The 10,920-nt window shown below is 45.2% G+C and overlaps 1 protein-coding gene across 1 annotated transcript; it reads right to left on the bottom strand.

Annotated features, from left to right (window-relative positions):
• Positions 1-2,559: 2,559 nt before the first annotated feature.
• LOC123143493 (uncharacterized) lies at positions 2,560-6,176 on the bottom strand. Its single transcript, XM_044562429.1, has 2 exons — positions 4,941-6,176; positions 2,560-2,924 (listed from the first exon to the last, which is right to left on the bottom strand). Exons 1-2 carry the CDS (start codon positions 6,082-6,084, stop codon positions 2,881-2,883), a joined length of 1,188 nt encoding a protein of 395 aa, XP_044418364.1. The 5' UTR covers positions 6,085-6,176; the 3' UTR covers positions 2,560-2,880.
• Between the last annotated feature and the right edge of the window lie 4,744 nt (positions 6,177-10,920).

The following is a 10,920-nucleotide window of genomic DNA, read 5'->3' on the forward strand; positions in this document are numbered from 1 at the left end:
AAAGCAACAAAAACTCAAAGAAAGCAAAAAAATTAAAGGAACTATGAAAAACTGGTGAAAACAAAGAAAAGAAAACTAAGAACACCGGTAAAAAAAAAGGAAACCAAAAATACAAAAAACACAAAGAAACAATCACGAGCGAAAAAACAGTGAAGCGATCGTGAGCGAAAAGTTTGAACCAGGGAAAGGATCGCGCGTCACGAGGAAAAAAACTCCAGAGAACAGACCGGCCCAGTTGCTACGTGAGTGAGCTAATCCTTCATGCGAGAGTAGCTTCCATCTTGCGTGTAGCGAGATATAGCTCTTGAGCTCCTATTAGGTGAACTGTGAAATGCTCGAGTACGAAATCACTAATTAAGGAGTATTCGTTGCAAAGAACACTTCATTTTCCCAGGTCGCGACAAGTGGTGCACATGCAACACGCTACTCGTCGCAATCCGGGAGTTTTTCTTTTTTTCGTAGATCCGTTTATTCAAAATATTTTATCTCTTAAACCGTGCGTCCAAATCTCAAACGGTTTTCACCATTGGATTCCTCGCGTCGAGATCTTCAAAACTAGATCCCATGTTAATAGGTTTTGACGAACTTTTTTTTTCACAAATAAACCGGACAAAAAAACCGAACTGGGAGCATGGTTTTTTCCTTTCCGAAAGAGGCATTCCCGTGCCTCTTGCGAAATCACAACCGTGACTCTCGTGGAAGCAAAACCGTGACTCTCGTGGAAGGAAAAAAAAACAGAAAACACGTTTTTTTTTTCGTTTCCGAGAGGCACGGCCGTGACTCTCGCGAAAGCACAACCGTGCCTCTCGCGAAAGCAAAACCGTGGCTCTCGCGAAAGAAAAAAAAAACAGAAAACGCGTATTTTTCCCTTTCCGAGAGGCACGGCCGTGACTCTCGCGAAAGCACAACCGTGCCTCTCGCGGAAGCAAAGCCCTGACTCTCGCGAAAGAAAAAAAACAGAAAATGCGTTTTGTTTTTCCCTTTCCGAGAGGCACAGCCGTGACTCTCGCGAAAGCACAACCGTGCCTCTCGCGGAAGCAAAACCGTGACTCTCGCGAAAGAAAAAAAAACAGAAAACGCGTTTTTTCCGTTTCCGAAAGGCATGGCCGTGAGTCTCGCTAAAGCACAACCGTGCCTCTCGCGGAAGAAAAACCGTGACTTTCGCGAAAGGAAAAAAAACGCGTTTTTTGCGCAATATTTTTTTATCGGAAAGCTAAAGAAGACCGGGGGAAAACCAAAACGTCGAAAAAACCGTTTTAAAAGCCGAAAACGCGTGCGGAAAAATAAAAGAAAAAACAAAATCTGGAGGGAGTGTCCAGAGCGCGACACGTGACGAATGGCTGAGAGCGCGTCAAGTGACGCTGATCGTTGCGAGGCTCTCAAAGAAGCGTTCCTTAACTAGTTGCTCTCGCTCGAGTAGGGACTAACAACCTACCTCTGTGGCCGGCTGGGCCGGCCGTCGGACAGGGCTGCTCCCGGGCTGATGCGGACTGCGTGGTCTGTCGCGTGGGCGTCTACTTGATGTGGTGTAAGGAGTGGTTGTACGGCTGAGTATTCCTTCCCTGGGCTCTGTTGGTAGCTCCAGCCGTGGCAACGAAGAAGAGTGGTCGGCGAGGTGGTGTGTCCGGAGTAGCAGAGGCAAGCAGGGCAGGAGGGAGATGAAATGGAAGCAGAGTCCGGGAGGCAGGCAACGTGGAATGGTAGATAAGGCTTTCGTCTATGGGCCATGCTATACGGGCCGTCCCAAAATCTCAAGGTGGGCCGCAACCGACCCCTGCCCACCCCAGAGATCCGCCCCTGAGTTACCCAGTGGTGTGGATCGATGTGGTGCTGATGGTGCGTGCCCCCTACAGTGACAGCGTGTTTGGCTGAGGCAATTTGTGCTAGGGAATGAGAATTGAAGAGATATGTAACTTCAAATCTATGTTTAGCTAGGGCATTACAAACCCTCCGTATCTGTCTGGATGCATCCCAGTGTCTAATCTCAAGTTCTCAATACAACTCACTACTACTCTCATTCCCCTTCTCAAATATTGCCAAACACACACGCTGTGAATATAAACTGAATTGAACAGAACAGTTGTTCCTTTTCTTGATTTCCCCTCGATCAAATAACATCCAAAGAGCTGGCATTTACTTCGGATCATGGATTGGAGATTGCCATATCACATTTCATAAGTTTTTGCCGTGATATACTTGAAAAAGGTGAGGGTGAAAGGCCCTGTCAATGCCTAAATTAAACCTCATCCGGGCGCATTTACAACCAATGGGAGTATGTTTTTGCAAAAGTTTATAGTTAACACCACCTATTTGCTGATATTAGAGTTTTTCTTTGTCCGGTCTTAAAATCAATTTTGACAAGAGTTCATTGTACCGGATGCTTTTGCCTAGAAAGGAAATATTTGAGCAAATCTTCTCCTGTTCTTCTGCCACTTTGCCTCTTACATATCTTGGGATTCCCATCAATTCGACGAAATTGTGAAGCAAGAACTGGAAAGAAAGCGGAGGACAAAATGGAAAAGTAGTTGACAAGAGACTCCACATAATAGCCTAGCTCAGTGAAGCATCAACCAAACAGCCACTGAATATGAAATATGCCTGGCATATTAGACTGAAATACAATCTCTGAGTCCATATAGGATCAGCACGAACTCAGACGAAAACATCCACAGGTTGACCTCGGATGCAGGCAGGCAGCCATTAGGTAGTTCTGATTCGGATGAATTTTGGGTCTGCCCGTCACCAGAGAATACAACTCAACGGAAAATAAAAGGATTTGACAGCAGTAGCGCTTCATCAAGACTTCAAGAAGCCACAAGCAGCAGAATTAAGGTCAGTGATGGACGTCCAATTCGCCAGGTCTTGCCCTTGAGTGGCGCATCAGGCATCAGTGAGCCTTGCCAGCGATAACAATCTACCACGGTCTGCAAAGATACCATTCACACAGATCAAAACCAGCATCCCAACATAGCATTTACAGCTTGATTTGATATACACACCATGTGCCACAAAATAATACAGTAGAATATTCTAAGAAAAATCTGAGACAAAGTAGCAACATAATAATACAATATCGACAGCTCTGCATGCATATTGTATACTCCCTCCGTTCCCAAATATAAGTCTTTCTAGAGATTCCAACAAGTGACTACATACGGAGCAAAATGAGTGAATCTACACTTTAAAATATGTCTACATACATCCGTATGTTGTAGTCCATTTGAAATATATAAAAAGACTACTCCCTCCGTTCCTAAATATAAGTCTTTTTAGACATTTCAAATGGACTACAATATACGGATGTATGTAGACATATTTTAGAGTGTAGATTCACTCATTTTGCTTCGTATGTAGTCACTTGTTGGAATCTCTAGAAAGACTTATATTTAGGAACGGAGGGAGTAATATTTAGGAACGGAGGGAGTATTTTTTTACCAATGTAGACATAACAGGTCAAATCTCAGATATTCAAATTGAGTAGGTTTCCGATGCCAAATATTCTCAGTTTGCACTACTAGCACACGCAAATGGACTGGCTACATCTATATGTCAAGATAACAACTGTTAATTACAGTATGACTTTGTTGACAAACAGAACAAACAAATAAACGCAGTAAAGAGAATGCAAGGACAACGGACAAGCACGAGGTTGTTTTAATATTTAGCAATATCCAGCACGAGTTGTAGTCATTAGTTTCTTTCTCTCAGTATGGAATGTAATGAGAGGCTTGGGATAATGTTTTCCCTATTTTGGTATTTCCTTCCCATTCCCATACTCTACCCTTATCTTTTTAGCTTTCCTTGTATGGACATTTTATTCCTTCTTTAATACAACTATGCGCAGCATTCAAGGAAAAAAGAAGAAGCAAGAATGGCTCTAGAGAAAAGTAGAAATGATGCAATCGCCCCAGCTTCCCATGGACCGGTCCAAATAATAGCACAAGGATAACAAGACTTGAATCCATAACTCACAAATGACCACAGAGGTGCCTTTTTTTGCTTAATGACAGCATAACCTTGACACAAAATTTTCAAGTTCTTACTGAAATTGTAAAACATCTGACTTCAACCAGTTAGATGATGTTTTCAACCTATTAGAAATGATGAACATATTACTGTGAAATCAAATTGTGACTTGGATTTTGTATTTCCATTTGTTTGTCCGAAGAGTCTGACAGTGACACTGCTACTTGACATCCCGGGATGAAGATCAGACCAACACCGAACCTGACACTATTCTAGTTCCAAGTAGCTCAGTAGAGTATTTGCCAAGAAGTAACAGAAATATGACTGATATGCTAAACAGAACCCAACTTTTCAATATTATGATCAGAATGAAATTGATCATATTGACCTGCACCATCTGTGTGTAAACTACTAAAAATAAAATAAACGACATGGTAGTGGCAAATCTAAAAGAAACCAACTAAGGCAGACTAAGAGATCAGGTGATCTTTGCTAACGGTAACAAAGCCATGATATGAGAAGATACCATGCAGAAAACTCATAGCCAACTCTTACTCAGCATTTCACTTTGGTGAGCTATGTGCTAGTGGTGTTTACAGAGGTTACAAGACTGAGCTTGAGATGTGAGCTTTTAGCTATGCCAGAAATAACAGGTTTTTTTTCCAAGCAAGGTAACAGGAAAATACTAGATTGACAAGGCTGTATGCATATTTAGCAATTCAACCAATGCATATCATCCTGGTCCTTAACAGATCAAATCTCATAACAAAAATCATGCTCTGTTTTCAAATGTCATATGTTCAGTTTTATCTAGCATACACAAATTCGCCTCTGGCAAGATCTCTATGGGTATACAAACTAACAAATATTACTTGCAATTGCAATATAACTGATTGACTAATTGTTCACAAACGAGAACCAACTAACTAAGCAAACTTATGGAAGCTGTAAAATGAAAGACAACAGTACCATACCAGGAGTGTAGAAGCTCATGTAGGGTAAGACGGAAAAGTAGACCCCAGGTTCATCAACCTTCTTCAGCAGCCGGGACTTGAGATCAATCGTGAATAAGCCACCCTCTGTGCTAACGAAGATGACGCCAAGACCCTCTGCAAAACCAACCACATTTGCTCCATTGCCTTTGAGGGGTTTGGCCATGGGCATGATTTTCTGCAGGTCAATGACCATGCATGGTACCCATTTTGCAGCTCCATTCACCTTCCTTGACCAGAGATGCAGACTGAAATCCTTAACGCCAGCGAGCCCCAGTGAATTGTCCTCCATCACCATGAGGGTAATGAAACCACCATACACTTCTGTATCTGGTGGTGGTGGGTCAATCACAGACAAGCGATTCTTGCCGCAGTCATACTTGGCAATGGCACTAGACCGCGAAAGTGTGAAGTAGACTGCATCTCCAATGGCGGCTACTCGCCTAGGCTGGACATAGGGTATGAAGTACCTTCTTTTTGCAGTTGCATCTCGCTTGTGCCGGGCATAGCATTCACAGCTTTCGTCGAGAGATACCGGCGCACTCCATGCACCTGTCACAGATGAGTACACACTCGCCTTGACGACTTCGTCGTGGTCATCAGTGGCCAGGAAGACGACGCGGAAGGGGCCGCCGTGGCAGTCGAGGTGGTCGCAGCCGGCGGCGGCGCAGAAGACCGCGGCGGTGTAGATCATCCAGTCGATGTCCGGCTCGGGCACCACGTGGCGGTCGCCGGTGACGGGGTCCCAGACGAGCAAATCCACTTCCGGGTCCTGCAGCATGTGGATGAGGACGCGGCCGTGGCGGCAGTCGAGAGGGCGCGTGCGGCGGCCGTCGGAGCCTGGGTGGGGGAAGTCGGGCATCGACGTGGTGGAGGCGAAGCGCGCGGCAGGGTCTCCGTCGCAGACTTGGGTCCTGTGGAGGAGGCCGAGGAGCGGAGGGGCGCCGTGGAACGCGCGGTACCGGCGGCGGAAGGCGGGGTCGCAGATGACGCGGAGCCAGGGCTTGCAGACGAGGGCGGCGCGGAAGAGGTGCTCGGGCTCGTCCGGCGGGAGGCGGAGGAGGATCTCTGCGACGACGTCGTCGACGAGGTTGACCTGCGGCGGCGGCGGCGGCGGCGACGCCATGGTGCGCTAGCTCGTAGGGTTTGGGTGGGGTTCGGACGAAATGGGAAGAAGCGAGGAGCGTGGGTGAGGGGTTCGTGCCTACTTGGTTGGGTTCGACCGGTCCATGACCTGATTGGGCTGCCTGGCTCGCCAGTTTTTAATATAAGTCTTTAGACAATTCAAATGGAATACAACGTACGGATGTATGTAGACATGTTTTAAAGTGTAGATTCACTCATTTTGCTCCGTATGTAGTCACTTGATGAAATCTCTAGAAAAACTTATATTTGGGAACGGAGGGAGTAGTAACTATTGTTTTAATTTCCCTAAATGATAAGAGTCACGCGTGTGACATAAAACAACATGGTCTAAACGTCCTTATTATCATTCATTTGTCACATCAAATAGATGGCATCAGCGAAATCTTTTTGGTTTCGGTCTTAAAATATTTTATCTCTTAAATAAATAATCAGATAAAAAATCCGTTTTCATCATTAAATCCATCTCTACAAGATCTTCAAAACTAGATCCCATATCGATATGTTTCGACGACTTTTTTTGTCAAAAGTTGCAATGATAGTGTTTACACTAAAATTGCCATGATATGTTTTATCTATTTTTTCTTCTAGATTTAAAGCTACCATTGTATTTCAACAACTCTTCATGGCAAATGTATTAATTGACCATGAAATTTTAATTAATTAACCACAAGAAGTTTAATTCATGGATCATGGCAATTTTTAGTAATTCATCATGGGAAATTTAGTTTATAGATAATGGCAATTTTAGTATTTTGACCATGGCAATTCTAGTATTTTGACTATGGAAAAAAAATTGTATGAACCATGGCAAATTTAAATAATTCACCATGGCAAAAAAAATTCATGGAAAATTTGAGCCATTGACCATGCATTTTTAAAGTAATTGACCATAGATTTCTTTTTAATTATGTACCATGTCAAAATTATTTCATGGATCATAGAAAATTTTAGTAATTCACCATGGCAAGTTTAGTTTCTTTATTCTCTTTTTTATAACATGCCAAAATTTACTTTAAACATAGAAGAAAAAGTAGTTGAAACATATCATGGCAACTTCAGCGCAAACATCATGGTAATTTATATGCAACAGACATGACAACTTTTGACCGCCAAAAATATCGGCGAAACATATTAATATGGGATCTAGTTTTGAAGTCCTCGCCGCGACGAATTTAATGGTGAAAACATATTTTCAATTGGAATTTTCATTTAAGAGATAAAACATTTTAAAATTTAAAAACATAAAAGATTCCCGCGACATCATTTTGTTTCCGTCTCTATTCACATGCATGTGTGGGCGTTCGGCCCGACCTTCTTTAGCCCACACGTGTGGCATTTATGAGGGTTCAATTTACCCAAAACTAGACGTGATGACTTTTTTTAGTCTAGAAAAGGAAAGGAACAATACCATTTTTTTAAGAATTGTGACACCCAAAATTTTATTTGGATTTTTCAAAAAAAAATTATTTGACTTGAGGGAGGTGATTTAATTTTTTTTAAAAGAACCCTCCCTTTCAAATCATTTTTTTTGTGGCAAGAGTTTTAATTGGATTCACCCAAGACTTGTTTTGATCTTGGAGGTTCTTGTTTTTATTTGGACTCAAACCAAAATGCTTTTCACTTGGGAAAAATGCCTTTTGAAAATCTCTTTGAAAATGCACTATGGCTTTAGGATAAATCCTTTGCCACTTTCAACAATTCTCTCTTGCCATGGCCTTAGTGCAAATCCACTCTCCTAAACCTTCCCTCATCTTTGGATCATGATTTGCATCAAATCCAGCAGGTTGAACCTCCTCCTAGATTTATTTTCCATTTAAATCATATTCAAACAGATTTCTGTCATCTATTCTAGCCATTGGTGATTTACAAAGGAACTCCACTTTCTGTTTTGATTTTTGCCCCCAAACCTTTTTCCCTTCCTAGTCCCTTGAACCCTCAACCAAGATCCATGAAGATCCACTGATCTTCAGTTCACATTTTTCGAACTACACTTGCTGCAAGTTTGGACCAGTTTTGTCAAATTTGGCGAAATTCATTCAAATCCTTCTCCAAAAATTCTGAGTAAAATCAGGCAGTCCCTGGGTGCATTGAGTGGTCACCTCACCAAGTACCAGCTCCAGAAAAAAATTTCTGCTTGCCTAATCATTCTGTCGAACACCTGCAGTGCTTTGTCAATGTCAAGTTCAGAGATTCAGAAATTCAGTTCAGTGCCCTACTATCGTTTTCTTCAGAGCATGTTGTCGATCTCGACAGTGCCGCGTTGGCGCCTTGCTCCCCGTCCCCTCCTCCTTGTTCCTGATCCGCATGAACGCCTGGCAGCTTGCGGACGTCGGCGACGAGCAGCAGGAGGTGCGCCGCCCCGTGACCGACGCCAGCGGCGGCTTTGCGGCCGCCAGAGAGAGGCGCGGCGCTGACGGCGCCACCCAGCGCCGCCCAAGCCACCGGAGGTCGCCGCGTGGCCTTCCACTCCCCAGAACGCGCTGCCACTCTCGTCGTGAACCGCTGGGCGCGGAGCGCGCTCTCTGCCGCCGTCGTGCCCGTGCGGCCACCCCACCATGGACCGGCGCCGTTACGCCAAGACCGACCAGGATTAGCGGGGGAACGACACCAGTAACTTCCACTGATGCTGCCTGGCCACTCAAACCTCCTGCCAATCCACTGCATCGCCGTAATTGCTCGCCGGAGATTCTCCGTTCACGGCCACCCCGTCGATCCGCCTATAAATAGAGGCCCCGAGCTCCAACTCGAACCCACACCACATCTGCACTCCACCTAGAGCACGCCTAGCCACTGGTAGAGCCACGGGAGAGCTTTCTTCCCCATCTCCGGCCGCCGCGACCCGCCACGGGATCCAGCTCGATTCGCTCCCGTGCGTGCGCCTCTGCATCCCATCTGTTGCCAGTAGCTTCACTATGCATCCCTCCTTCTGACCCGCGCTTCAATTCGAAGTTTGCAGCCCTCCACCGGAGTTCTCCACCATCACCCGAGCTGCCGTCCGCCGGAGAAAGTGTCGCCGTCGACGTGGTGCTCTCCGACGGTCGAGTCCACCACCCACCAACGCGGAAGGACGCGCTGAAGCTCTTGGTACACTTTGATCCCCCTGTCTCGTCGTGGTTCGACGCCGGCGACCACCGCAGTCTTCGGGCGCCGGCGAGCTTTTTAAACCTGACACGTGGGACCCCCTGTCAGCCTCTCTTCTGTTTCCCCTCGCGAACCGTTTTCTGTTGGCGCCTTCGGGCAAATACGTTTTCCCTCTTGAGCTTGCACATTTCCAATCGAACCGTTTTCTGTTTTCTCAGTTAAAACCCTGAAACTTTTCTGTTTCATTATAGATGGGTCCCTGGACAGAAACCTTTATAACTTTTTAATGAAAAGTGATTTTTGAGTGATTCCTTTTCTGACAGTCTTAAAATTTTGTCTAGTTTTTTACGGGATTTATTTCGAAAAATTTTGGAGGAGTTTTTTTTGCACGCGTTGGTTTTCACGTTAGTGCCCGTTTTCGTTATTGCCGTAGGTTCTGGAAGAGGTGACGGAGCCGCGAACTTCGCCGATCTAGACTCCGACTTCTCCGAACCAGGCAAGCATGTTTGAACCTTTGATATGATAGGTGTTTTGCATGTTTGCGTGTAAGTTTGTGCGTGGCATATGAGTGTCAGCGAGTACCTTGTTACTTGTGAGGCAACTACCCGCATGTTCCAAAGTCACGATGATCTCTGGTGAGAGATGGCCTAATCATGTGGTGACATGAAGGGCAGCAAGGTGGTACTGTTGTAGCATACCAGCCTTGCGTCATCCGACAACTTCCGACGTTAACGCGGACGGAGTCACGTTATCGTTCTTTCCCCTTCCGTGCTACCACATGTTTCATTTGCCAGGATGCGGTTTAGTAAGTTGGTAACCTCTTTCCGTGTACACACCAAACAGAGGGGCCGGGATGATGGTACCTTGGCCCAGGATTAAAGCCAGTCATCCGGTCAGGGGGCATGGGTGTTTCCGGTTGGGACCGAGAGGGGGGGCACCCCCTTAGAGCGCGCGTATAGAAATTTGATCCCATGCTACGCGAGGTTGTAGCCTCCCCGTCTCAAGGTTTTTCTTGAACGTTGCCGAGGGTGATCCCTGGCTTCGGAATGTTGAATGGGTGTGTACTGGTTAGACGTGTTTCTTCCAAAACACCGTAAACGGAACTAGTCCCCGTGACTACTGAAATCCGTTGGCTGTGGTTAAGTACAAACTCTGCAGAGTCAATTCCTTCCAAGTCATCATGATCAATAGGGTAACCAGTATATCCATATCTATCCTCGTGGAAATTTTATCCCCGGTGAACAAGCTCAAGTGGAAAACCCAGTTGATTTATTATTCCTGTGGATGGACTAACCTTATATTTCGTCTCGTACTTGTAATAATTTATGTTCTCGAGCTACTGGATTATCGAGTATAATATAAGCCCTTTATGTGATGTCGCTCAGACGTCCGACTGTGGCATGTATGTCTTTTATTTTCTGTTAAAAGCCCTTTATGTGGTGTCGCCCTGACGCCCGACTGCGGCATTACTATTCTTGCAGTTTCCTCTCGAGGAGTCATTCAGACCCTCGTTTGGCACCAGTATTACTATTCTTGCAGTTTCCTCTCGAGGAGTCATTCAGACCCTCGTTTGGCACCAGTATTACTATTCTTGCAGTTTCCTCTCGAGGAGTCATTCAGACCCTCGTTTGGCACCAGTATTACTATTCTTGCAGTTTCCTCTCGAGGAGTCATTCAGACCCTCGTTTGGCACCCAGTATTTATTATCTCTATGCCTGAACGCACTGGTTAATCT

Source organism: Triticum aestivum, chromosome 6D, assembly GCF_018294505.1.
Source record: "Triticum aestivum cultivar Chinese Spring chromosome 6D, IWGSC CS RefSeq v2.1, whole genome shotgun sequence".
Taxonomy (NCBI): Eukaryota; Viridiplantae; Streptophyta; class Magnoliopsida; order Poales; family Poaceae; genus Triticum; species Triticum aestivum.

What these genes read in the sequence shown, in the direction of transcription:
- LOC123143493 (XM_044562429.1), bottom strand. Translation starts at nt 6,084, where the DNA reads ATGGCGTCGCCGCCGCCGCCGCCGCCGCAGGTCAACCTCGTCGACGAC. An exon ending in CATGAGCTTCTACACTCCTG is followed by an intron (nt 2,925 to 4,940) that starts GTATGGTACTGT and finishes GTATCTTTGCAG; the next exon opens with ACCGTGGTAGATTGTTATCG.